Source organism: Planococcus citri, chromosome 1, assembly GCF_950023065.1.
Source record: "Planococcus citri chromosome 1, ihPlaCitr1.1, whole genome shotgun sequence".
Classification (NCBI taxonomy): Eukaryota; Metazoa; Arthropoda; class Insecta; order Hemiptera; family Pseudococcidae; genus Planococcus; species Planococcus citri.
The window spans coordinates 38,453,389-38,480,580 of record NC_088677.1 but is presented as its reverse complement, the minus strand read 5'-3'; the positions used below and the strand labels follow the sequence as shown (position 1 = coordinate 38,480,580).

Sequence of the window (27,192 nt, the reverse complement as noted above, 5' to 3'; positions counted from 1 at the left end):
TCCAATTGACCTTACAGATAGGTAGGTACGCTTCTCTTTTGTAATGTCTGCAAAAGATTCAAAATGGTAATTTTTTGGAACTTCACAATACCGAGACAACGAATCGAAATTCAAATTTAAAATCTTCGTTCAATTTAAATATTCCCCATACTCACTTCCTTCACTTACACTACCCTCTCTTCCACCGCTCTAAAATGAGTTTTATCGTGATTTACATATCATTTTGTAGGTAGGTACCTATGTAACAATCGAAAATCAATTTTTCCATAGGTATCGATTATTATAAACGTGACTCGTGGCGGAGAGTTTGAAAAAAAAATTGGAATTACGATCGAATGTGCTGAATAGACGAAAGCGTCATCGTCATCTATTTTAGGTATGAATTTGATATCGACGAAAGGTACAGGTAGTAACAATGACAACACATACCTACACATAAAAGCGTCGATGGCATGTCAATACTATTTGTTTTGATAAATCTACATACAACGCGCGTACTCTTTTTCATTTCTCGTTAATGAACAAATTCAAAAAAATTCGAGTTATTAAGTATATGAAGCATGTGTTTTCGGTAGGTACCTACTCTTGATATTTTAAGCAATATTACTCCAGTGTAACATCGTGTACAAGCAACGAGTACAAGGTACGTAAGTATGTACATAGTAAGTAGGTAGGTAGGTAGGTAGGTATAAGTAGGCAAATGTGTAGATAAATGTACCTATGTGATTGAAATAGACTTACTTGGTTTTCAGCGTGTAATAATTTGAGCTGATCGTTGATCAAACTATATTTGGCAGACTCTTCTTTTCTCAAAGCTCGTTCCTTTTTCAATTCGGGGCTCCAAAATGTTTTTATACTGTGCATGCTAGATCCTAGCTTCTGATTTGTCAGTTCTAGTTCGCGTTTCAAATTAGTCAGTTCTTTATGTAAATCGGTATTTTGATGTTGAAGTTCACCCAAATAACCGCCGCCAGTAGATGTGTCCCTGAGATGATGGCCGCCGCCAGAATATAAATGCGATGTCGGAGATTGTCTCATAGATCGGCTATGTATGCCACCGTATATATCTTCGTCGTCTAAATATAGATTTCTATCGGCAACTCTTTCCCGACCACTTCGATCAAAAGATCTTTCTCTAGAAATGAAATCTCTATCGTGATCGCTAAGGATACCGCCACCTCCACCGCGATCTAACGATTGATATCTAGTCGTTAATCCGCCTCTCTCGGGCATCGCTCTTGTTGCACTTCTGGATCTATGCATACTGCCTCCGGAGGACATGGGACGTCCGCGTTCCTCTATCAAAATCGGACTACCTAAATCTTCTTCTCGGCCATAGTAATTCCCGTAATGATCAGGCGAGCCAGTACCTCGTACTCTACGTCTATTTGGACTATGTCTGGCTGCAGAACCTGGATAGTTTCTCGATGGCGATCTATCAACTGTGGGCAATTCTCCGATCCTCATATTACTTCTGGGTGATCTGGTACCCATACCACTACCTAAAGACGAACCGGGTCCGTACATATCGCGCGACATGGTATATAACTTTGATTGCAGATTCGTAAATTTCGAGCACCGTTTGGTTTAAATTCGTCTATCCGGTTTCATTTTGTTTAAAAATCCAAGTATTTCTCCGGTCTCCAGATATTATTCAGTTTACATTTATGTACCTATTGTGTGAGTTTATTCTGCCTTCCCGAACACACCCGTCGACAAACAAACGCAAAGTACCGAACGAATAACAACGAAGCTGATCGCAAACTAAACTAAAACTCCGTCAAAAGGAAATCACTATTGCAAACGCTTTCACAACGGTGGTAGTGCTTTTTCCTCGTTACAACACGCTTGTGGTGGTAGTAGCCTCTAATAACACCACCGTCTTCAAATCAATGAAATCGTGCAGTTTGCTTCTTTTGCGCCTGCTTCTACAATTTTCCTTCCAACTCTTTAAAACGAGCCTACTACCACCAGTGTCATTTCAACAATAATTTTCGACTGAAACTATCATCCATTTCACTACTACCCTTATTTTAAAGATGTGACGTCACACATGCCAATGTTACCATTACCATCGCCGAATAAAGTTACTTCTCTTTTATAGAAATATATTTCAATTCGTACCGTTCACGGTACTGACAAAAATTACTGCATATCTCTCTGCCCCCCCTTTAAAATATTCGAAGGATCATTATTCATTATGGATATTAATTGAGCTAGACGAACTACCAGGATCAAAAAATGTTTAATAATACATTTTCGTAACACCAGATACATACTTCGTTTATTCGCTAAATTGCGATTGTTTCTTTACAATATTTTAGTCAAGAAGGCAGGATGCCAAGACTGGTACATTTATTAATGAATCATGTGTCGGAATCGAGTTTCATTTATTAATTCTGAATATACTCGAATAATCTTTTCAAATGAAATCACTAGGAGTTGATTAGATCATCGCAGACTACTATAAAAATTTGAACCTTGCCAAGAACATGATAGCGATACACAAAATGCATTTTTTTTTTCAAAATAAAAAAAGATATTAAGTTTCTTTGAAAAATTTCAATCCTCGACGGAACATTCTAATTTAGAATTACAAGAACTGACATTATCTAAGAAATGATTTAAAAGATAATTTTCAAGCATTTTAAAACTTTATGATAATTACCATATTTAATTTATATACATTTAGGTATTGGAGAAATTACAAATCGCTCCAGGAAAAATAATATAAAATTTTTGAGGATTTGAAGTGTAACAGCTGTAAAATTAAATTATTTTACAATATAATACATTATTATTAATGTTTCGTGAATATCATAAATGAACCAAAATTGTGCTTAGAAAAAAAGCAAAGATCGTTACAAACGAAAATTCACAGAAATTATTTTTTACAGAATTTAACAAAATAAATACTTAATATTCAAAATTACATACAAAATGTTTACAAATTAATTTTTCGAAATTTATACACAGCAAAATAAATATTTTAGGAAACAGGAAATTTTCGAGATGCTAAAATCTGCAACCTTGAAGACAAGAAACTAATCGAAAATTTGTTATCTCGACACTTCGAGCACACTGACACTAACATGCTGTTGGAATTTTCAAACACAGGAGATTGGTCATCAAAAACAATTGTTTTGATACCACATCGTCATCTTCCATTGAGCTTTAGCTTTTAGCTGTCGCTGATACACGACAAAGTATCACTAAGGTCAGAAACGGCTGTAATAAATAAACAAAAAAAAAGTAATGAAGTGAACCATATAGGAGTACATAGATAAAAGTTATGAAGATTATTAGTTTATTCTACCGACGGAGAAAAAAATGATTTTTGACGAATTTTGAGATTTATTGCCCGAGCAAAACGAGGGAAATAAATCAAAATTGTAAAAAATCACTTTAGCTCCCGGGTTGGATAAAAAATGTTTCGTTATGAGGGAGAGAAAGTGCACTTTTTCTCCCTTATAACAAAAAGGGAAATTTTACTCACTCTGTAAAGCGACGCTGTTGTTTATCTTTTTCGAAATTTTCATATAAAAAAGCATTCTCGTTTCGAGAATTTTTACTGTTACGATTGGAGGTATTCAAATTCAACGAAGATAACATGCTAGAGCACTCTTCTTCACTTTCATATCCGCAACTGTGATGAGCGGCGGGATCTTCATTAGAATTACTCCATTTCCCATCCGGATTCGAACTAGCGCTTTGATCGGAATTTTTACTATTGTTGCCATTTCCTCGATCTTCGTCGTCATCATCATCGTACTCGACATCACTGACAAACATAGTCGGCGATGACGACGAAGAAGAATATTTATGGTATTCTCTCTTCGGTTTACGTCTCTTTCTGCGACTTTTGCTTTTTTTTTTACTCTCGGTACCACTGCTGCTATCGCTGCTGTACGAATTGTTTGGTGATAAATCCGGCTCACCACTCGAAAAATAGGCTCTCAGGTACCGTTTTCTCTCGCTTTGAGACATGTCTAGTAATTCGATTGGAAGACCATTATCGGCGACTTCTTTATAACCAGGAACGCAGAATCTGTAATTGCTGGTGGCGATATTTTTATTCATCTGCTTCATCATTTGTTTGCTGATGGTTCCTTGGCGACGCAAAACTTCGATGATTCGTTGATTGTTGATGTGGTTTTCACGTAAATTACGAATAGCGAACACAGCCCATTCTGAAATGACTACAAAAAATATCGAAACATTAAGAAAACGCATTTTTCAATAACTTGACAATTAAAATAAACTGCTACTCACAAGGATTACATGCATCGATTCGACAACAATCGATTAACGCCGGTATTAGACTTTTCGTTTCAACCTGAAATAATTGATAAGAATGAAAACAAGAGTCTTGATTTTATCATTACAAAAACTGAAACATAGTACGCACTTGTTTATTATCCAGATTTGGATTATGCCATGCTAAATTTGATATTAATCGAACTAAATTTACTTTGAATAAATAAGCCGGATTCTTTTGAACATTCCCAAAGAAACTGTTTAATCCCAATTTAAATCCATCAGTACCGCATTTACTGAAGACTTCATGAAATCCACTATTGGGTTTTATATCCACGAAGTGGATGGTCAAGAATAAATCTAAACAGAAAAAAAATGTAGTAGAAGGTAACAGTAGGTATCATCAAAATGATAACAATTGGAAGATAAAAATTCAATTTACCAACTGTGTGTTGAAACAAAGCGAAATCTTGTTGATAAGCCTTTAAATAATTTTCATCGGAGGAAAAATTACTTAATAAATCTAAAACAGCAGCTGCTTCTTTTGCTGTAGTTTGAGTTCTCGATTTGAATGATTTCAGCAATGAATCTTGATTATAACTTTTGAATTTACTTTGAAGGAAGGTAACAAAACTGGATGAAAATTTTTTCTCTCTATCGGCCAAGTATCTCTGTCTGATTATGTTCAATAAACATGGTCTTTTCGGAATATCGACACTTTCGTAGAAATGGTCAAAATACTGGCATCGATCAAGAAAAAGTTCAATGAAGAATTCCCTACAAAATTGACATAAATGCAAAAAAATGCTGATAGAAATGTGCGTAACAGAATTTTGAAATTATACAAGCTTACGCAAACTCAGAATTCAAGTTGCTGTTTGTTAATTCGGTCATTGCTTCGGTATGAGAAATTATCAATTGTTCGAGATGAGGAGAACCGAAGTAGCAGTTGTAGTAGATCATATAAATATAATTTTTAGCTCCTTCATAAGCGAACATATTCCTGCAATGATAAGAATTTGCATAAGAAACAAGTTATATTATCTCAATAATGAAAATTACCATCGGCTCACCTCAAGAAAAAGGAGTACTTCATTAGAATGATTTCTTGATTCTTAATGTTACCAACGACTAGATTTCCGATTAGTTGCATACCAACTGCGAAACATTTCTCCAGATGTTCGGTTTGTGGGTTTAGAATTGGAATATTACTAATGATGTCGATTACATTCTGAAGAATGGCTCCGTCAGCGTAGTAAACGATCCCACATTGATAATCCATGTTAGCATACATAACAGAACACACATTTCGCATTTCACGAAACAGCTCGGTCGTACTGATAATTACTTCATCAGTGTGAGGATTACGCTTGAACTCGGCAATCAATTGCTCCGTTTTTGAGTATAAAATATCCATCTTTGAGAGCGCACAAATTAGATCTTCCCTACTCAAATCCTTGGGCGATGGGCGTTTAATATTTTCAGATACTTCCAAACATTTCACACAATGTAAGTGGTTGATTTTTTGTACTCAAAACGCAAAAATTAACAAAATAATTACCAAGTAACTCACTTTTTTAGATAATCAAGCTAAAGTGATGATGAAGCCTCGTTCCGTCATTCCGCAGCTATCAAAAATCGTTGTTATCAGAAGACTTCACAAAAACAAAAAAAAAATCACACAGAAAAAATTATTGGTTTACTTCTATGTTTACTATTTTCTGTCGGTAATTCGCAGTAATTACCGTGTTTTCAAAACGTAGCGCTCACCCGCTCGGTTCTGATTAGGGAACTGTAACCCAGGTATGTCAGACGGCCATTTTGTTCCTGGTTTGACAAACTTAGCATTGCAGTATATGGGAATTCGGCAAACTTTAACCGCGTATATCTTCAAAACCGTGCACTTTTACAACTTTTTCATAATAACATCTTTGAAAGAGAATTGAACGAGCTTTCCAATGGTATGCTACATGTATCAATTGAAATACATTTGTTTGTTTTGAATTTCAGCCATTTTTCAGCACTTCATTTTAGGGTTAAAAATAGTTTGAAATAGTGTGAAATTCACAGCATGTGCTCTAATTCATGATTATTTTCATTCTATGCCAGAAATTCCGTCATAAAAACCTTGAATCGAAAAATAACAATTTTTTTTCGTGAGGAACAAAATGGGAGTTTGACATACCCGGGTTACAGTACCTTATTCTGATTGATTCTGAAATTCTGATTCAAGTTTGAAAATGAATGTAGTTATGTAAAAGCCGTCCAAGCGACATTCTCAACTTTTTTTTTTAGGTACGTAGGAAACACAGTAGGTAAATTCGATTCGCATGCACTTTTTACACTAGGTTACCAAAAATTTTCACCCTGGAGTATCTGGTGCATACTCTCGTCGTGTACTGAGTGTACTGTGGTGTACAGTTGTGAACAGATAACACTTCGACCTATTCGTTTCATTCAGAGCACATTCATTTTCATCATAAGATCATTGATTTAATTGCATTCGATGTGTATTAAATGTTCAAGTTGAATCTCCATATTGAAATTATCCTTCCAAGAGTCCATTCGGTCTCAGAATTACACTTTTTCAGAGAGCAGTTGACAGTTTTCGTATCAAGTTTTTCCTTGATTGATGATAAAACACACAAACTTGATCAAATAATTCACGATTGAGCATTAAACAAAGTTTTAATTCGAAATCTGTAATGAGATTTACTTGATAACTTGATAAAAGTGATCTGATATGAAAACAAATCATACACTGGATACACTACACCGCCTCACCGACTTTGAAATCGGTGAGGCGGTGTAGTGTATCCAGTGTATGATTTGTTTTCATATCAGATCACTTTTATCAAGTTATCAAGTAAATCTCATTACAGATTTCGAATTAAAACTTTGTTTAATGCTCAATCGTGAATTATTTGATCAAGTTTGTGTGTTTTATCATCAATCAAGGAAAAACTTGATACGAAAACTGTCAACTGCTCTCTGAAAAAGACGTGTAATTCTGAGACCGAATGGACTCTTGGAAGGATAATTTCATATGGAGATTCAACTTGAACATTTAATACACATTTCGAATGCAATTAAATCAATGATCTTATGATGAAAATGAATGTGCTCTGAATGAAACGAATCAATACCACCTATAGTAAAAGGCCTGAGCGCTGTTTTGTGACGTCATCACTAATAGATAGTATGTACTCCGATAACGCTATAGAAATGAATGAAATATTAATGCACTATAATGAAATAAATACTGAGAACATTTTATTTTGCGTTTTGAATCACATTCTGATACTTAATAATCAATTTGAGATCAAGAGGGAATGATTTGAATGGAAAAATAAGTAAATATAAGCTCATAATCAACACTGTTTTTATCATTAAAGATGAGAACTACACTCGTTTATGATCTAATTTCTAAAAGAATATCAAGAAAAACTCTGGAGGATGACAGCTGACAATGAGGAATATAGCAAAGAAGTACAACACATACAAATTATTGTAAATATTATCGAATATACGCGAACATAATCTCCAACTCAAAGACTAAGGTATACAAAACGATCACCAAACATTGCATACATGACGGAGATTTCTCTCGAAAATTCGAAATTCTTTGCAAACATTGTATTTATGCCTGTTGAAATCCATCCTAAGTATTTTGGATTGGAATTTAAAGCTGCTTCAATTGGTTTGAGATACTGATGATTTCTTGTTTAATATCCATTATCCATCATAGCAGCTTTAGCATGGCTGGTCTAAGAAGTAGATTTGAAAATTAAAATGTATTGTAGATTTTTCTCCAACTTGATGCGATTGCATTGTTCACTAACTACTTATTTCATTACAACATCATTCCGGTACAACACACTAGTACACATTAATTTTCATTTTAATCTACAGTTTACATCACTATTCATTCAAATTACACAACACGAATGAGTCGCAAAAAATTCATTTTTGTACACAAATCAAATAAACCAACACCATCTGTGATTGAAAACATCAGTACTACATTACTAGAACACATTTTATGACAAATAATAATTGAATTTCATAATTTAAATAACTTTTTTAACGAAAGTTTTACTCAATTTCACGAATTCGCCATTTAAACATACGTTAAAATTCAAATGGTAAACACAATCGAGTCATCTACTTGTGGTGACGTCAGAGCTGATAAGAATTCAGCGCTCAGGCCTTTTACTATAGGTGGTATTGAACGAATAGGTCGAAGTGTTATCTGTTCACAACTGTACACCACAGTACACTCAGTACACGACGAGAGTATGCACCAGATACTCCAGGGTGAAAATTTTTGGTAACTGAAGTACCAGGCACTGGTGTACGGTTGACAGCGTTTTAAGCGTGCTAGGCTAGTGTACATCCAGTATTAGCTCAGTCGGAGAGTAGTTTAAAACACCAGTACTGCACTCAGAGAGCTACAGATTTTATTCATTTTACCTTTGAGACTCAAATAAAACTCAGGGTTTGCGTGGGAGATGAAATATAATATACATATAATATCACACGTGAAAATTATATATACAATTTATCTTCGATGGAATTTTAATCATTAATTTAATTCGCAGGTATTTTACATATAATATTTTAGCCTATAGAAATAGGTAACATTTCGCTGAGAAAGATTTATCTTTATTTTTTATTCGATGAATTTTAAGAGAAGTCGAAGACATACAAATCATACAACTGAAGCTGTAGGTAGATAGCTGCTTTGGATGCTGTGCCACCGAGTATATAAACACTCGGCGACACAGCTAATCTGCGAGTAGCAGAAATAGCGTAGTTTAGCCGATCGAGTCGGAGCACCGGGCGTTACCACTTCATTGCCCCGTCGAAACACAGTGTGGCAACACTGCGAATCGACAAGCACAACTTCGTGGTAGCCCGGTGCCCCTCGGACGAAGCCCAAGAAATTCCAGCACGCTGGCTTTTTTCGGCTTCGTTCGACTGGCTGCACTGTCGCTGATCAAAATATTTACTTTTGACAAAATGGCTTGTTTCTGTGTTTCGACTTCTCTTTACATTAAAAAATGGTTTAAAACGAACTAATTAAGACCTTAAAACTAATTTAAAAACGTGATTAAAACGTAACAATATAAATAGTTTAAAACTTTCAAACGGTTAAAACAACACCGTAGTGTTTTTATATACTTTTATCGGGAGAAGCCCGTTACTTTATGATCGATCACCGATCTTCATTTACATTTCAAAGGAAAAAGAACAACAATATAAGGTAAGAGCAATATAATTACTAGTTTATTTCTAATAAATACTAATGTCGAACAACTGCTTCGACTGCTTGAACGCTTTTTATTTTATTTCGTAGATACTAATAATTTTTCTTCTCTATTTACATTTCAGATTTCGAAGATCGAACGAAGAATACAACAATCGGCCGCCATGTTTTTGCTCGGTGATTCACCGGTACTTAATTTCAACACCATTTCCAAATTTGGATTTTATTTCGATGTAAGTATTTTTGATGAGCGTATGAATAAATTAAATTTCGAAGAAATTTCGTTGTTACTTTTATTTTATAATTTTGTTCGTAGATATGAAGATCCAAATTTGTGACTAGAATATCGTTTAGTTTGCCCCGAGGCATTTTGTATTTATTCAGTGATAGCGAATTACCCATGACAGGTGAGTTCCGTTTTTGAAAACTGATTTGTCTTCGCATTATTAATTTTTTTCTGCCCTTCGTAGGCTGTTTCGATAAATTTCCACGATGATACCGTTCGGTTCGAGATGATTTGTTTAACACGTTCGCCAAATTTGGATGATAGAAAAAGAGTGGCCATGTTGCCAGCGTAATCGTTCGATGCTTTTACTACTTGGATTCATCAATACGAAATAGGTAATTTGTTTTCCTATAATTTTGATTTTATTCGACGAGTTTAATTTTGGATTCTTCGTAGTACGAGAACTTTTTGCGCTGAAGGCGCTTTTGGAAAAACTATCCGAACAGATGAAATATGACTTTACACGATAATTTTATTTTGATTTACCGAGCTAGTATGTTGGAAGCTGGATACTTCGATGACAGGTAATTATCTTTTCATTTTTTCCATCTTTGTTGCGTTATTTTTCAATCTGTCGTTCTACGTAGGTGTTTTATCGCATGGAATTGCTCGTTCGTTGACCGGTGTTGATTGTTATTCTTTGTCGTTGGTGTTTTTGGAAACGGTTTCTTCGGCTTTGCTGTTCGGTATCTTCGATGATCTTCGGTGGTACGTATCTGTGAAATTTTAAATTCGGATTACTTTTCGTCGTATTTTTTATATTTCATTTTATTTTCCCTATTTCGTCGTATCAATTTTGAATTTGGATTTTTGCACGTAAAATTTCTCTTTTTCGAACACTTGCCCCATATTTCTTAATGGATACTGCTGACTTATTTTGAAAATGTGACGTTATTTTCAATCCACTAAATTTTTGATTTTAATTTTGATTTGTAATTTAATTTTTCTGTTTTCACAGGTACTTTCGGTCTCAAGTGTTCGGTGAATTTTTCAAAATTGGATAGATTTTTGTTCGTCGATTTGTTCGTTTCTTACTTCCTGCGTTTGCTGAACAGGTATGCTATTTTTCCGAAGTGTGTTTTAAATTTTTAATTTCAATTCTGTATTTTTATTTTTTGATTAAAAAAATTCGATGTTTTGTTATCGTAGGTAAGAATGACTTTTCCTTGACTACTTTGGTGACGGTTTAGACTAAGGATGGACATACACGTTGACGGATAATGGATTTGGATTTTTTGCCCCTTGAATTTACTCGCACTTACTGTGATGGTGTTCTTAATTTTGGAATGCGCAATTTGGAATTTTGAATTTGTTTTGGCGACACCACTGGCATTCATTGCCTCTACCACTACGAATTTGCTGAATGTGCTCTGGCTGCTGGAATTTGCCAGTTTTATTTCGACGACTATGTATGGCTGTTGATTTTTCGTAGGGCTTATCCTCGACAAATTTATCGAGTCGACAATTTATCGAGTCGATAACGTCCATTTTTTCGTCGTATCGTGGTCGATAAATTTATCGACTATCGAGTCGATAATCGATAATCGATAATCGTTGTCCCTAACTTTCGGAGGTACTTTCGTGATTTCGCGTGATTTTTATCCTTCGACGATTTTTTGCGCATTTTGACGAAATTTTTTCTCGTTCGATGAACTTATTTTTTCGAGATTACATTTTAATAGGCTGGAGGGGTGATAAATTTTTCAAAATTTCAGTAAACTAAATAGTGGTATACACCAATTCAACAACGACGTTTTATTTTTTAAAAATCGATTTTTGACGATAAAAATTTTTGAAAAATATTTTCTGGACTAATTTTTCGCGACGAATCCGAATTTTTTGTTTGTTTTTTACTTTATTCGATGGTTTAAAATTTATTATTAGTTTCGCGTTCTTTTCGGTGTTTTAATTCGAAGAAATTCTAAAATTGTACTCTTACCTTTAGTTTGGACTATCCGGTGACCAGTTTTTGTCGGCTTCGAGGTTCTGGACGATATAGGAGATATATTCAAACTCGGGTACTAATTTCCCATCGGTTTGTACGAAGTATGGTCTTCGAGGTCCATACATTTCTGTGAGTCTTCTGATTTGATTCGAAACACGAATTCTTTTTGTCTGGTCGCGCTCCGATAATCGTTTAAAGTAATGATTGATTTCCGAAATTCGCCCATCAACCGCTGGCTTCTTCGTGTCGGCCAGGTACGAAAAAATAATCGTGGTCCTTTCATTTTCCATCAAAAATGTAACGAGTTTGTCGACTTCTTTCTTAATCTTGAATACGGGTATTGCTAAGCATTGGACGTCCTCCATGCAGATTTCGATGTACAGGTACTCGTCCTGAGGATGAATTAATTTCCCGCGATATTTGTCTAAATACGTTTTCGGCGCTGCTACTGACGCTAGATTTTTTACAAGACGCCGATTGATAGCCCCAAAAAGGCCAGTGCCCATCAACGTAGTGGTTTTATAGTACACGTACTGATATTCGGCCGGATCTGAAGCGACTAGAAATACCCGTCCGGAATCCTGTTGAGGCGCTCTCAATAGCTGTGCCTCTAAATTCGATATTGTCACCACTTGATTGTTTATCGTCGTCGTCTGTTCGTTCACCTGTTCGCTGAGGCGTTGAATTTGGATTAGGTTTTCGTCGATCGTCCGGTTTTTTTCGGTGATTCTTCTATTTAAATTCTGAATTTGTCGCCTGTCTTCTTCCCTTCGCCTTTTCTCATCCAGAATCGCCTCCTCGAAATTGCGAATCTCATTTTTCCTCGATTTCAATTGAGATCGTAGATCGGTAATCGTGATCTTGTTCCCTCTTATCTCCTTCTTTAGATTTTCTTCGTTGGTCGATAGGCGTTCGAAGACCGATCGGCGAGGAGACGGAGATTTAGATTTTCTCGGCGAACGATTTGGGGACCTGCTTCTTCTCTTAGGGACACTGCTCACCGACGCCGATGATGACGAATACGACGACGATGACGTCGATACTGATGACGACGAAAACGATGACGCCGACGACGACAACGATGACGATGAACTTTTGAACGAGACTGCCTTTTTTGGAGATTGTGGCTTGTACGTTGTCGATTTATATTTTGGCGACTTCGATGGTGATTTTATTGCTGGTTTTAGGGGCTTTTTATTGCGGCCTTTCACTTCGATATTGTCGACGGGTTGAATTGTCGAACTCACCTTCTTTTTCGGCGATGACTTTCGAGCTCTAGTACGGTCGATGGTAACTTTAGCGGGTCGCGTTGGTTTGCGACCTTGTTCGGGAAATACATAACCCGAGCCAGATGGAGTTGGCTCTATGTTTCGTGATGGAGATAACACCGCTTTGGCGATTTCGCCTACTGCTTTATCGATGCGTTTCTTTGTCGAGTTTGGGGATTTGCTTGGCGATTTGGCCGGAGACTTTGGCGGTGGAGTACGAGGAGATTTTGGTTTCGGCGAATTCTTTCGAGGAGATTTTGGCTTCGGCGATGACATCGGTTCATAGTCGAGCTCGTCTGGACTGTCTGGAAAATCCATCGATTCGCCACGTTCAGCGAGTAATAACATTTCTTCTTGTTCTTCGGTAGGTTCGAAAAATGGTTCGTTACTTTCAGCCCTCATAAAGGCTTCGAGTTCCTCAGCCATGCTTTCACGAATATTTCGAAGATAGGTATGATATTTCGAAGATTCGACGGTTTATTTCGAAGCAGGTAACACAAAACAGCAGTTTATTTCGAACAAGAAATTTATACGGCGATGTCGAAATTAATTCGGAGATATATTTTCTTACAAAAAAAAACAAAAAAAAAATTTCCAAAACTGAAGCACTCTGCTACACGATGCTATGCACGCTAGGAGGTAGTACGACCGTACACAACCGAGAAACGTTAAACGAATGATGCGTTGCCGCATCTCGATATCAGACGTGCCTCGTTCGTTTGCTCGGTTATTGTTCGAGTAGGTCGTTGATGGGGGAAAGTTTCGATAGCTAGGTACCTATCTGGTTCATTTCTGTAGCGTTTTTCTTTTGTCTAATTTATTTCTACCTTCGCTATCAATTATTTCAACGATATTTTTAGGCAATTGAAAGGAATATTTTATGGTAATCTTCGCTGGTGAGCTCTTGCTCTTCGATTTTACGTAGCAAGTCGCTGGTTGGTTTTTCCGACGATGCTATTACCCCGAAGGCAATGTCAGATAATTTTTCTTCGCCTATTTTGTCTGCTACGAGTTGGAATTGGTGCATTTTATCGATAGATTTTATGTGTAGGGCAATGCATACCATTTGAACTTGTTTGGAAATTTTTTCCTTTTTATTTTCTTGCAAAATTTTGGCTTTTTCTTGCTGTCTCTGCTTTCTGACTAATTTTCTTGACTCCCTTAACCTATTTAGTTGGTCTTGGAGCCATTCATCGCCCTGTTTCGTAGGTAATTTTTTTGTAAATTTGCCAGTTTTTAAAAATTCTTGTCTCTGTTTTATTTCTTGATTTTCCAATTCGCTATATCTTTCGCTTATCTCTTTTAATCTTCTTTCTTCATTTTCTAGCATTTTGTATACTGCCTCTTCGTCACCTTTTCTTTTTTTCTCGTCTAAAATTGCCTTTTGGGCTGTGATACGTTCGTGGAATGGTCGATCGTCCCATGGGGATTTGTACCTAGCTTCGTCTTGCAAAATTCTTAGCTGTTCTTTAGATAGGTAGGGTGTCATTTGCCTAATGTTTGATATAGGCTTATCATCCGAGTTCAAATTCTTGTAGTCTGCTAGTCGGTAGCAGTTGGTCTCAATTTGCTTCGTTATTATATATGGACCTTTTCTTTTTGGAAATAGTTTTTTATTTAAATATTTTGGTCCAGATGATTGATTGTGATTTTGCAGCATGACTAGGTCCCCGATTTGGACTCTTTTTTCTGGATCATCATTTTTATTAAATTCTTTTTCGTCGTGAACAATTTTTTCAAAATTTTTTAATCGAATAAATTTGTTAATTTTTTCCATTTTTTCCTCAGGCTCTTCAACTAATATATCGACCAATTCATCGTCGTACACAGCCGCCTTGGCTAATCTGTCTGCTAGGAAATTTGCATAATCATAGCCATGCCCCTCAACGTATTTGATTTCAATTTCTTCGAATTCTTTTTTAAGTAGGTATATCATTTCAAGTAGGTCTCTGTTGGCTATTTCTTTTCCAGCCACTTTCCAGTTCTTTTCTTTGTACTTTTGGACCCTACTTATCGTTTCGATGGCGTATTTAGAGTCTGTGTATATTTCGAGTCGACGATATTTTGTTTTTTCCAAAATTAATCTCATTGTTTCTTGAATTGCCACCAACTCAGCAATATTGTTCGTATATTTAGGCATATTTTTTAATTTTTGACTAATATTCTTTTTTCCATAAGGTCGTAGAATTATTCCAATTCCTGCTACAGCATCATCTTCACCATTTCTGGTGCATGCCCCATCCACGTACACGGTTACCAACTCCTTATCGAGCAATAGATCTTTATGGTTTATTTCTGACTTCTGGGCCTCTTCCAAAGTGATGTAATCTTTGTCTTTAATTAATTTGTTTTTTATTTTTATTAATTCTTCGTCGATATTTATTTCGTTTATAGGAAAGAGAGCTGATGGAGGCTCATCGTTTTTGAGGCCCATAATTTCGTTCGGTGAGAATTTGAACTCTGTTGGTCGATTATTCATTGCTCGTTCGGCATCAGCCACGTATTGGTGCCAACCTTCATGGGTGTAGGTACCTTCTTTTTCTGGATGGTTTAATGCTAGGCGTAGCAGGGTACCTAGCTCTCTCATTGTCCTTTCACACGAATTTGCAGGAGCATTGTATGGTGCAATATGAGTTGCTCGAACTCCATATTTTTTACAGGCAGTTTTCCATTTGTCCGAACCAAATTGGGGCCCATTATCGGTTGTTATGGTCTCCAATTTATGTCCCCATTTCTCCAAATCTGCTTTGATACGCATAAGTAGGTCTACACATCGTTGGGTCGTCGAATCGTCGGCTATATGGAACCAGGTGTAATGAGAAAAAATTTCTTTTCCAACGATGATGGACTTTGGACCATTTTCTTTACTAGGCAGGGGCCCAAAAATGTCCATGGTCACCAATTGACCTATTTCCTTCGCAGTTATTTTATTATAGGTAGGATGTTTTTTGTACCCATATACCTTGTTTTGCTTACACAAAATACAGGCATTCGTGATATTTTGAATATGTTTCGCAGAATTTGGATAATAGTATGTTCGATTGAATATTGTTTCAAGCCTCTTTGCCCCAAGATGTCCATAAAATTCGTGTAGGTAAGTAGTAATTTCGAAGAGTAGGTCATCAGGAAGCCTAATTAAATTTAAATTTTTTAATTTTCTGTACAAAATTCCATTTTCTACGATGTATCTTGATTTTAAATTTGCCATTTTTTTCTCTATTGCTTTTGGTCCTCTTAATTTTGTTTTTTCGTCGACTTCTTTATATACAATCATTCTTTTTATTTTTCTAAGCTGGTCATCTTTGTCTTGCATCGTTTCCATATTTAAAATTGCATTTGTCAATTGCTCACTTGGGTCTTTTCTTGTAAATTGTTTGTGTTCGATGAAATTTACATCCATTTTAATTTCGGGGGGCATAGCTTCAAAATATTTCTTTTTATCTTTTTTTATTTCGTAAAAAATGTTGAACGAATTTAAAATTGTAATCCAATACGCTGCTTTCAAATGGATTTGAGCTACATCTCGCAACTTAGCGATAGGAGTTTTTATCGATTCTGGAACCATTAATTTTTTGCCAATTAACCACATTTGGGCTTTTTTCAATACTGTAACTAGGGCTAAAACCCTTTTTTCGATGTAGGTGTAATTTTTTTGATGTTTTTTAAGTGTTGCACTTATAAATAAAATTACATTGTCGTTTTTGTCGTCGTCTTGTTGATAAATTACACCATTTACAGTATCCATGTCACTGGTAATTTCGATGAAAAATTCTCTCTTGGGGTCTGGAGACACCAATTCAAATTCTTTACAATATTCTTCGTATAAAATATTAAATGTGTCGATGTGTTCTTGAGTCCATTCGAAATTTTTTCCTCCATCGAGCAATAATTTTGTAAGTGGTCGAATAATTGTTTGGAAATTTTTGATGAATTTGGAATATAGGATGGTCAACCCTATCAACTGCTGTACCTGTCGAACATTTTTCAATACGACTCCATTTTTCTTCTTCTGCCAGTGTTTGTTTTTGAATTTTTCCAATTTTTTTATTTTATCTTGTTGTTTTCCAATTTTATTTTTATTTAATACGTGACCTAAATGGTCAATTTTTGTTTGAAATAATTTCGTTTTCTTTGCATTTAGGGTCAATCCTGCTTTGTCTATTTGTTCCAAAAATTGTACTATTGATTTTAAGTGATCTTCGAAGGTTTTACTTTTTATTTTAGCATCGTCGACATATATATCTAGCCCCAAGATATCTTGAATAGCTGTCCTTAACATACGTATGAAGCAGGCTGCTGCTGTTTTGACCCCAAAGGGCATTACAGTCCATTCGTAGACACGTCCTTCATATTTGAAAGCGGTATACTTCCAAAAATCAGGGTGTAAAAGCATTTGGTGGTATCCTGCTGCAAAATCAAAAACAGATACCCATTGCACTCCATGATTATCGTGTACAATTCGTTCCATAGTGGAGGCTTCTTCTTGGTCGTCGATTAAAATTTTATTTAAATGTGGGGGGTCTAAACATATACGTAGGCTTCCATCTGATTTTTCTCTGGCCAGCATATTATTCAAATATTTGGACTCTGATGGTCTGACATGTCCAAGTTTAATTAATTTTTGAAATTCTTTATCGAGTTGTTCTTTTTGGTGTTGACTAGGTTTGTAATTCCTAGCTACCCATTCTTCAGCATCAGGATCGATAGAAAATTCGAATTTGTATTGTTTGCCATTGTACTGCCCAATTTGACTTCGCCAAAGATGTTTAAATGGAATTATTTCGTCGATAACTTTCCATTGTTGCTCTGGTTCTAAATTTGTTTTTCGTAGGTTATTTAAAATAACTGAAAAATTTTCATCGATGGATTTATCTTCAAAAGTTTTATTATAAAATACATTTAATTCTTGAATTACAGTTTCAATTTTACAAACACGTACATGGTGAATAAAATGGAGGTTGTCTTTTAGGAAATTCACATATTCTTTTTGACCAGGAATTTTTGTACATTTTGCTCGCTGTTTTCTGAACTGCAGATCGATATACTCCTCCATTATAGTTTCTCTTCCTACCAAAAATCCACAAGGTAATCTTCGAACGATATAAAATGGAATCTCCATGTCTACTTTTCCAAATTTCATTTTTATTTTTACAATGTATGGGAGGGTACCTTCGCTCATCCCATTGGCGACTCGAACGATAATTTTATTTTTTGGTGTTGCGTAGGTGACTGAATTTTTATGTCTACGTTCAATTTTTTTCAATAATCTTTCACTTATTAGATTAATTTCTGCACCACTATCCAATAGTCCATAGTAATCTTCTTTTTCAATCCCGAAATTAATGCAAGATGTATTTTTTTCTTTTACAGGTGGCGGCAGTGGTATTACTGGATGGACATCTTTTTTTACTTCAATTTTTGGCCAACGTTTTGCTGGGTACTCGATGGCGAAGATTTGCTTAATTTCCGGAGGTGAGACATTTATTTTATCGTTCCTACCTATTTCTTGATGTTTTGCTATAGGCTTTTCTTCTTTTTTCAGGTGCGGATCGAGTGAATTCATCCAATCAGCGAAGGAGAAATTTGGTTTTGCAGATTCGAAGGCATTACTGCTGGATGGTATACTATTTTTGTAAAAATTTTCGTTGTTATTTTTATTATTTTTCGCTTGTACTTTTGCATCCCTGTTTTGCTTTGCTTGTTGTTCGTATATTCGTAATTTCGCGTACCAATTTGACCAAAAGTCAGTGGCCTTTGGGTCAATTTTATCGATGCACTTAATTTTATCGTTTTTCAAGCCTTTGTTATCGATCTGCATCGCCACTTTTATCGTATCTCGATCGCTCGCGATTTGCTTATCTTTTTCGTCGATACTACTTTTTATTCGATTTTTGGAATTTGCCAAGCTGGTTTTATTGCTGGCGATTTCTTCTCTTTTTTTCTCCATCCAGGCAGTTTTCCATTTTATTTTGCGCAATTTTGGGTTGGTATGCGTGTCTAAATTTGTCGTAGGTAGGGTTTTTGGATCTTGCTTATCATTTGTGTCGAACCGATTTTCTATGTATCGAGTAGAAGTAGGTGAAAAATTGTTTTGTTTTTTCGATGTTCTGTTTTTGTTGTTGTTTTTTGCAGACTTTTTCAATTCATAAACCTCCTCAAATATCCAACGGCCGGTATCTCCTGAATTTAGTCGTTGAACTGCGCTTGTAAGCATTCGGAGAGCGGTTTTATGGAAACTAGGGATTACTGGGGGTTTTCTAGTCTTGTGGTATCGTTGGAAACGATCACAATGGACTCGAACGTTCCCTCTGTCTGTTAAAATTTGCCTATACTTCGTTTTGTCGATGAATAAATCAGCAATTCGGGTGATTAAATTTGTATTTGTCATTTTTGTAATTTTTTTATAAATTTCGATGAAAGTTAAATATCTTCGGAGGCTTTTTGCATTTTTTCGACCTCGTACATAGGGCAGGAGGATCGGGAAAATTACACAAATTTGTTTTGCTCCTTTTTCTTTTATGTATTCAATCGTTTTTCGAAGATAAAACTCAACAAAGTGAAAATCAATGTCACGTTCATTGAGCTCACTTTCTCCAATTGACAAAATTACCTTTTCTCTAAATTCCGGTATTTTCTTGATTTGGTCGTAGTGTTCGGTGATCGATCGATTGTTATATAAACGCCCATTTACTAGGCCTTCTCCCAATATGTCATAAATTTTTTTATCGATTTTGATAGTCCGGATTTCCCCCCTCGTTGCAGATATTTCTGCACACATCGTCACTTGGCGTTTTTTGGGTCAGTTTTCTGCCCCTCTGACTTTTCATCTCGGGGTGGCGGGGGGTTTCCTTGATGATTTCTTTGATCGTAGTATCTGTTGCGGTTCCAGCGATAATTTGGATCATAGTTTCTCCCTTGGTATCTTGGGTTCCTTTCCTCTTCGTGATTCTGCTGCCTATCTTCTTTTTGTTCATAGTTTTTACTTCTATCTTCATAATTTTTACTTCTGTCTTCCCTATTGTCTTGGTATCTACGGTCTCTGTTATGCGGTTCTTCTCGACGATAATCTCTTCTTTCGTAATTGTTTCGTCGATAATTCTCCCTATCGTGGTATCGGTAATTAATATTTATTTTTGACTGGTCTTCTTCTTCGTCCCAAGTTATGGTCATGTCGTCCGTGTCCATGTTTTTGACAGTCTCTAACTTAGCCATAATTGAGTCTTTATTGGTCAGTCCTTCGCTATTGGTTTGCTGTTTAATGCACTTAGGGAATTTTTTATACACCTTGGAGATAATCAATTTTTCTCTGGTATCGGTTTTTAACAAGGTGTCGTACCAATTAGAGATGTATTCGATGAAATCGATAATTTTTGTAATGTGTCTTGGGATTTCTTTTTCAAAAGCCACTACAGCTGCACTTTTCACATTATCGTCCCAAAAAATATCTAAGAAGTATTCTTGTAATTCTTCAAAAGTCTTGGCTTTTTGGACTTTTTCGTTCCAGGCAGTTGATTCGATTTTCACACACGAAGCTAGCAGCATTCTTCGATTATCTGGATCGATATTTTGAGTTACCGCCGGTGTTGTAAATTGAGCCAAAAATTTGTGTGGGAAAAATCTATTTTTTTGCTCAAAATTAGACACATTTTTGTAGAATAAATCGATGAAAATTTTATCTGATCCGCTAGCTGGAACTGTAGCCACTTGTACGTTCTTCATCGTATTATTTAAAGCCATCTTCGCTCCTTCAACAATTGTTTTAACGTTTGCATCGACTATGCCCATAAATTTGTCGTGTGCATCTGATTCAATTTTATCCAGGCTATCTTCCATATTCAATTTTAATTGATCGAAATAAATTTTAATATCTTTTTTCACGTCTGCATTCAGAAGGGCAACTATTTCGGTTTTTATTTCTTCTTTTAGCGCTTCTTTAAGTTCTTCTTTTACCAGATTTTTTAATTCTTCTTTTAATTCGGATTTTATATCGTTTTTTAATTCGGATTTTGCTAGACCTAAGTCATTTTGTAATTTATTTTCTAATTCGTTGAGATTTTCTTGAGTAATCATTTTGATCTTTCTTTTTCTAGGTTTGGTTACTTTTGGAATTGGTGGTGGAGCAATTCGATTACGAAGTTTAATACCCTGAGGAAATACTCGCGCTGGTGATGAAGATTTTACTGTTGTTTTAGGTATTTTGAAGATTTTTTGTAATTTTATTTTTTGAAAAAAATACAACTGAGAGTTCGTGGATTTTATTTTTATTTTATTTTGATTCGTAGTAGCGGCTGACGAGTCGCATTTATTTTTTATTTTAATACTGGATTCGATGGTTTATTTTTTGAACAATTTTTTAGAAAAAATAATGCTCAAATTTTTCGAAGATAAATTTTTTCAAGCACGAGTCAGGCGCCAATGAAGTACCAGGCACTGGTGTACGGTTGACAGCGTTTTAAGCGTGCTAGGCTAGTGTACATCCAGTATTAGCTCAGTCGGAGAGTAGTTTAAAACACCAGTACTGCACTCAGAGAGCTACAGATTTTATTCATTTTACCTTTGAGACTCAAATAAAACTCAGGGTTTGCGTGGGAGATGAAATATAATATACATATAATATCACACGTGAAAATTATATATACAATTTATCTTCGATGGAATTTTAATCATTAATTTAATTCGCAGGTATTTTACATATAATATTTTAGCCTATAGAAATAGGTAACATTTCGCTGAGAAAGATTTATCTTTATTTTTTATTCGATGAATTTTAAGAGAAGTCGAAGACATACAAATCATACAACTGAAGCTGTAGGTAGATAGCTGCTTTGGATGCTGTGCCACCGAGTATATAAACACTCGGCGACACAGCTAATCTGCGAGTAGCAGAAATAGCGTAGTTTAGCCGATCGAGTCGGAGCACCGGGCGTTACCACTTCATAACCTAGTGTAAAAAGTGCATGCGAATCGAATTTACCTAGTCACGTGATACCAACCTACTTGACAACAAAGCCAAAAAATTCTTTTGGGTTTTGTAGATTGGATTTTGGAGTGATTTTTTTTAAAAGTAGGTATGTGGTCATGTGACAACTGTGAACTGATATTACCTAGCAAAATGACGAAAAAAAATATGTCGCTTGGACGGCTTTTACATAACTACATTCAAATCGGATTCAAAATTTATTTATTAATTAGGTAGGTACATAGCATAAAATTTGGATTTTGATCAAAATTCAAAATATATGAAGTATATAAAGTTGGGTTGAATGACAATACTTTACCTAATAAGTTTACCTCACTAATATAGTAACATTGTAATATTACTCGATATGATAGTTTTATACAGAACAGAAATAAAACCCCGAATCACACGGATAAAACTATATATTTTCATTAAGAACTAATAACTCTAATTTTACTTAGTACCAATAGACAGGAGCTGGTTCCCTATCTTCCTTGATGTTCATTTTCTTCATTATCTCCATTTCAAAAGTATTCAAAGAAGGTTCAAAAGTTACTTTTTGAACAACATCGGCGGGCGTATCTTTGGGTTGCTCTATAAACACAACGCAAAAAGAAAACTCGGTTTCATTACTTTGATCTTAATCGAATTATTATTGAAAATATGCCCACAAATACTTTTTTGTTGACTTACCGATATATGTTTTAGGTGTTTTGTAGTCGTAAGTTTCTTGCGCTTTAATTGGCATTGGAATAATACGCCCTGAACGTAACGAAACTCGAACTCGTTCTCCTTTTTCGGTATATCTCCAATCAACGTCGCACGGTAACCTAAGGATACAATATAAAATTAATTGATAGCTAATTGGCTATTTGATATTGAACTATTGAAGCGGCGGTCAGAGATTCGCAACACAAGTTACACGTACAAATCTGATGGATCCACCAAAGATATTTGATCGGTCACTCTCAATGGTTTTTCAACAACTCTTATAGAGGCAGGTCCAGTGGATTCTTTCTCCATGACTTTAATTTCTTTATTAAGTCCTTCAACAACTACCCAATTTCTTTCCTGAATCACTTGAGCTACGATCCCCTGCTTGCCTTTATCTTTGCCATATAGAAGTTCAACCTATGTAAGTCATGTGCTTTGTAAGTACATTTGTAAAGGGGAAAAACATAAAGTCAAAACTATCACTCACTCTATCTCCTTTGAAAATTTTCCATTCCTTGATAGGCTCCACATAAATGGTCGGGGCTTTTTTGTAAATCGGATTTGCCATTTTAGATTGCAATGTCCACGGCCGATCTTCAGTGAAGACAATTTCTGATTTCTTAACAGTACGTCGTAAATAGTTTCTCAACCTCGGAGTTCGGTAAAATACCTAATCAATATCAATAATTTACAAATACTTTCTTCAAAACAATACAGCACTATAACTACATAATATTATGCCAGTTTAATATGAAATTATTTGCGAGTTTCTATGGTAAAAGGAATATATTTACATGCTCAATAGATTTCTTGATGTACGAATCCGGCAAATTTGAATACTGCTTGGTGAGTTCACCGACTTTTTTGTACTCCCCCAATACCGCGGTTAATCTCATTTTGACAAGTAGTTTTTAAACGACGTTCACGTCAAATCATTAATATTCAAACTTTCATCTAGTATTTAAAAATCAAAGGTAGAAAATATCAAACTGCACACTTCCTTAGAAATTCAACAAATTTTGAAACTTTGAATCTTTTGAGTGATAGTGATGCACTGATGCGATAAGGTTATCAGTATAAGAGTGTCTATTTGCAGCCCAATGCCCAAATAATCATTTCGTAATTTTAATTTTCATTTCGCGCATGCTCCTTACGGTGATCCGTGCATGGAACTATGATCCGTGATACCCAAGTTATTTAAATTTAACTTTGCAGAACAGCTCGACAGCTCCATCAATCATTTGAAAAATATTTTATTATTTGTAATTACTAATTATTAATCGTATATCGTATGCTTGTCTTGGGGTTTGGACAATGAGAAGTGAGAACTAATCATAAAGTAAAAACAAGGCAAAATTTATAGTAATAGTAATTTGGGAATCAAAGTTAAAGTAAAATTTAAAGAAGCAAATCAAGGTATCGTATTTAATTAAAAAATTGAACTCAGCGCCTGAAGTTGGGAACAAAAAAAATAAAAATACAAAGTTAACAAAGTAACGTACAGCATTATACGAGTACATAACATAACAATCTATCATCAACATCAACTATCAAGGCAAGGCAATTTTTTTATAGGTACCTACCTAGTTTGAAAGTTTGTTCCGAATTCCGAAATTCAAGTGCGAAATGTAGGCTACGTCTACGTATATTTTTAATTTTAATTTTTAATACCTACTTTAAAGTTTCTAAAATTCAGGTGCTGATTTTAATTTCAAATTTTTAAATATTTCGTTGATTCGTTTTTTTTTAAATTTTTACAGTTCAACTTGAAAAATGTGTTCCCTAATTTCCTAATTATCATGAATTGCCTTTTTACCTTGTGTATAGGTAATGTATTGTGTTTTCATTTTTATGTACCTCAGAGGTATAGGTTAACCAACGTCAATGGTTTAAGATATTTTCCATGTTTTTATGTTTCTCATTGTCCAAGCATACGATTAATTAATAATTACAAATAAAAATATTTTTCTAATGGTGGAGATTTTTTATTTTATTTTATTTCTGTAAAATTAAATAATTTATCACAAAAAAACGCTTTCAGAAAAAATGTACTTTCAAGTTTACAAGTACGGGAGTACGGGTAGGGGAACATGCGCAAAACGAAATGATACTTGAGGATCATCTGGCTACTAAGAGATAATCTTATGGGAAAAGAGAACCATGAGAACCGACGAACTGAGCTGCTGAAAAACTCGTACGCTAACTCGTGTTTTTTCTTTTTTTCTTTCATATTTTCAAGAAGATGTATCCTGATCTTTTTTATTTAACAAAATCCACAATGTCAATTTAAATTTTGTTCTTGTTATTGAGTAAAAAATGAATAACCTCAAAATAAATGTCGATAAAAATTAGAAAAATTCAAAATACCGAATGCGTGGTAATCACGAAAATACATGCTGAAGGTTGAAGTGCAAAGAACAATTTTTTTTTTAAATTTTAAGGGCCGATTATACTCAGTACCTAAATTTTACCCAGGTTAAAATGACGAAAAGTGTGTCCAACTAGCTAATACTTACAAAATTTCGTTTCATAATATGTAGTCATTTCTAAGCACATGGGTATTACATTAGGTAGGTGTCAACGGGACCGAGTGTGAAGTGCTAGACTGCTAGAACAGGATTTCAAGTACTCTCATTCTTCATCAATTTTATAATCCAAAAATGTAAAACTTCGTATTGAGCCACTATATTTTGTATTTATAAGTCCGTGTAACTGATCAACAAAACAGTGGAAATTACATCGGTACAAAATTTTGAAAAACTTTACAGCCTCTACATTGTTATGAATAAGTAATAGACTACTCAATACTTGAGTATATAGGAATAAAGAAATGACTGTGAAATAAATTATGTTGATGTAACGATGCGTTATCGCTAAAATGTGATTTTTTTTCATCCTAAGTTGAGCAATGAGTATTACATATAACTTCCCTACTTATGTGAAAGTGAGAAACGTTTATAAATTCGGTCATAAATTAGCCTAGTAGACTGTAATTTTAATTTTTAAATAGACTAATAATCAGATTATTGTATTGAGGTACTTACCTATGTATTTATTTGGTTTGTGTGTGCGTATCTGTGTGTTTGTCTTTTTTAAATACAGTAAAACCTCGATAAGTGCAAACTCTAGGGGCTGGAAAAATGATTGCACTTATCGAGTTTTTCACTTGAAGAGATTTGCACTTAGCCAGGTTATTTTTCCGCAATTTGCACTTATCGAGGTAAACAAGTTCACAAAGGTTAAATTCTCCTGCAATTTGCCAATTTTCATTGCCTAGGTAATTTTGCACTTATACAGATGAAAGTGCTTTCTACTGTCAAAAAATTGCTGCACTTATCGAGGTTTTACTGTAGAATTTTAATTCTGACACAGAAATTCGAGTTATTACTTATTCCAAGTTTTTTCCGAGCTAAAATGCTAAATTTAGAGATCTTCCGCAAAAATTCCAGATATCCTATCCTCCAGAAAACCCTTGAAAATTTTTTTAAAAACTGTAAATTATAAATCCGAAATCCATATTGAAACAATTCCTTACAGAAAAGTGCTAAGTTCTTAATTCAAATTCAAGTCAATAAGCTAATATGTACATACTTACAAAGCCAATTGGTAATGGTCGTGGAAGGTGACCTGTGGGTCTAGTGGTATAGGTAAGTACCTAGTTCCTATTATTTTATTACTGCATGCACATATGTACAGGGTGCCCAGAAATATCGAGTACCCCTAAAAAAGTTTTCTACTAAATACTTTGGTTGGTCACAGTGAATGATAATAATGATAGCACATGATTGGTTGTTGGACTGGAGAGATAACATTCCACCAATCATATGCATCTATTTCACGTTGCCACCCTATATTTTTAATGAAAAACTGTTTTAGGGGTACTCGATATTTCTGGGCACCCTGTATATTTTTCTGTAGAGGTATAGGTAGGTACCTAAGTATCTATTTCCTTTTGCAATTTCAAAGAAAGAAAGGGGAAAAAACATAATTCCTGAACACATTATGGAGAGCAACTAGTTATGGTTGATGAGTCTTGATGATGGGTAGGGTTACAAAAGGCTACAGAGAAAATTTTTCTGGTCAATAGTTACAGATTAATTATTATTTAAATTTTGAATTTCAGTTGTGTGTTGAGAGCTCAAAAACATTGGCCTAGAGATGTGCAGTCTGAAAAGTGAAAAGTACTTTTCTTTCAATGAAAAGTTGAAAAGAAAAGTTCCTACTTTTCACTGAAAAAAATCGAGTGACCAATCAATTTACTCATAAGAGATCACTGACCTCATTGATAAAGTCAAATATCAAGTTTCACTCTCTCCACTCCTCCACCTTCGCAATTCAACACCCATTTTTGATATTTTTCACTACATTTTTTTCAAAACTGAAAAACCCAAAAATGTTAGAGGCTCTAGAAAGGCTCAAAACTACCACTATACGATTAATTAGGTGGAAAAAAATGATTTTGTTTTTTTGTGTGTTTTAGATAGGCAAAAAATA

At 34.9% G+C, this 27,192-nt stretch overlaps 4 protein-coding genes and 1 long non-coding RNA gene across 8 annotated transcripts in view; 1 reads left to right on the top strand and 4 right to left on the bottom strand.

Moving 5' to 3' along the window:
- The window catches only part of brp (bruchpilot), a 33,961-nt gene extending 31,975 nt beyond the window's left edge, over positions 1–1,986 (bottom strand). For 2 of the 4 annotated variants that reach the window (XM_065344578.1, XM_065344579.1), the window contains exon 1: positions 742–1,986. In XM_065344578.1, coding sequence (XP_065200650.1) covers positions 742–1,539 — 798 coding nt within the window. In that variant the 5' untranslated portion in view covers positions 1,540–1,986. The remainder of the gene's footprint in view (positions 1–741) is intronic. The other 2 variants (XM_065344581.1, XM_065344580.1) reach the window with 1 other exon arrangement.
- A 240-nt stretch (positions 1,987–2,226) lies between these two features.
- On the bottom strand, positions 2,227–5,920 carry LOC135831799 (ataxin-10). Its single transcript, XM_065344577.1, has 7 exons — positions 5,331–5,920; positions 5,111–5,260; positions 4,700–5,034; positions 4,409–4,617; positions 4,273–4,336; positions 3,497–4,199; positions 2,227–3,228 (listed from the first exon to the last, which is right to left on the bottom strand). Exons 1-7 carry the CDS (start codon positions 5,672–5,674, stop codon positions 3,219–3,221), a joined length of 1,815 nt encoding a protein of 604 aa, XP_065200649.1. The 5' UTR covers positions 5,675–5,920; the 3' UTR covers positions 2,227–3,218.
- Positions 5,921–8,927: 3,007 nt separating this feature from the next.
- On the top strand, positions 8,928–10,233 carry LOC135831798 (uncharacterized). Its single transcript, XR_010556227.1, has 2 exons — positions 8,928–9,523; positions 9,652–10,233. It is a non-coding gene; the product is annotated as an uncharacterized LOC135831798 (long non-coding RNA).
- Positions 10,234–12,202: 1,969 nt separating this feature from the next.
- LOC135834707 (serine/arginine repetitive matrix protein 2-like) lies at positions 12,203–13,451 on the bottom strand. Its single transcript, XM_065348667.1, has 2 exons — positions 12,327–13,451; positions 12,203–12,211 (listed from the first exon to the last, which is right to left on the bottom strand). The coding sequence occupies exons 1-2, from the start codon at positions 13,449–13,451 to the stop codon at positions 12,203–12,205; spliced, it is 1,134 nt and encodes a 377-aa protein (XP_065204739.1).
- Positions 13,452–22,388: 8,937 nt separating this feature from the next.
- Positions 22,389–23,771, bottom strand: mRpL24 (mitochondrial ribosomal protein L24). Its single transcript, XM_065344572.1, has 5 exons — positions 23,493–23,771; positions 23,186–23,368; positions 22,913–23,115; positions 22,678–22,814; positions 22,389–22,578 (listed from the first exon to the last, which is right to left on the bottom strand). The coding sequence occupies exons 1-5, from the start codon at positions 23,592–23,594 to the stop codon at positions 22,442–22,444; spliced, it is 762 nt and encodes a 253-aa protein (XP_065200644.1). The 5' UTR covers positions 23,595–23,771; the 3' UTR covers positions 22,389–22,441.
- Positions 23,772–27,192: the final 3,421 nt, after the last annotated feature.

Excerpts from the sequence above, each read along its gene's own strand:
- mRpL24 (XM_065344572.1), bottom strand. The coding sequence starts at position 23,594 with ATGAGATTAACCGCGGTATTGGGGGAGTACAAAAAAGTCGGTGAACTC. Across the intron at positions 23,369-23,492 it reads TCAAGAAATCTATTGAGCAT|GTATTTTACCGAACTCCGAG; the intron begins GTAAATATATTC and ends GATATTGATTAG. Across the intron at positions 23,116-23,185 it reads AAATTTTCAAAGGAGATAGA|GTTGAACTTCTATATGGCAA; the intron begins GTGAGTGATAGT and ends TGACTTACATAG.
- LOC135831799 (XM_065344577.1), bottom strand. The coding sequence starts at position 5,674 with ATGGATATTTTATACTCAAAAACGGAGCAATTGATTGCCGAGTTCAAG. Across the intron at positions 5,035-5,110 it reads AACTTGAATTCTGAGTTTGC|GGAATTCTTCATTGAACTTT; the intron begins GTAAGCTTGTAT and ends TCAATTTTGTAG. Across the intron at positions 4,337-4,408 it reads CAAATCTGGATAATAAACAA|GTTGAAACGAAAAGTCTAAT; the intron begins GTGCGTACTATG and ends CAATTATTTCAG.
- LOC135834707 (XM_065348667.1), bottom strand. The coding sequence starts at position 13,451 with ATGGCTGAGGAACTCGAAGCCTTTATGAGGGCTGAAAGTAACGAACCA.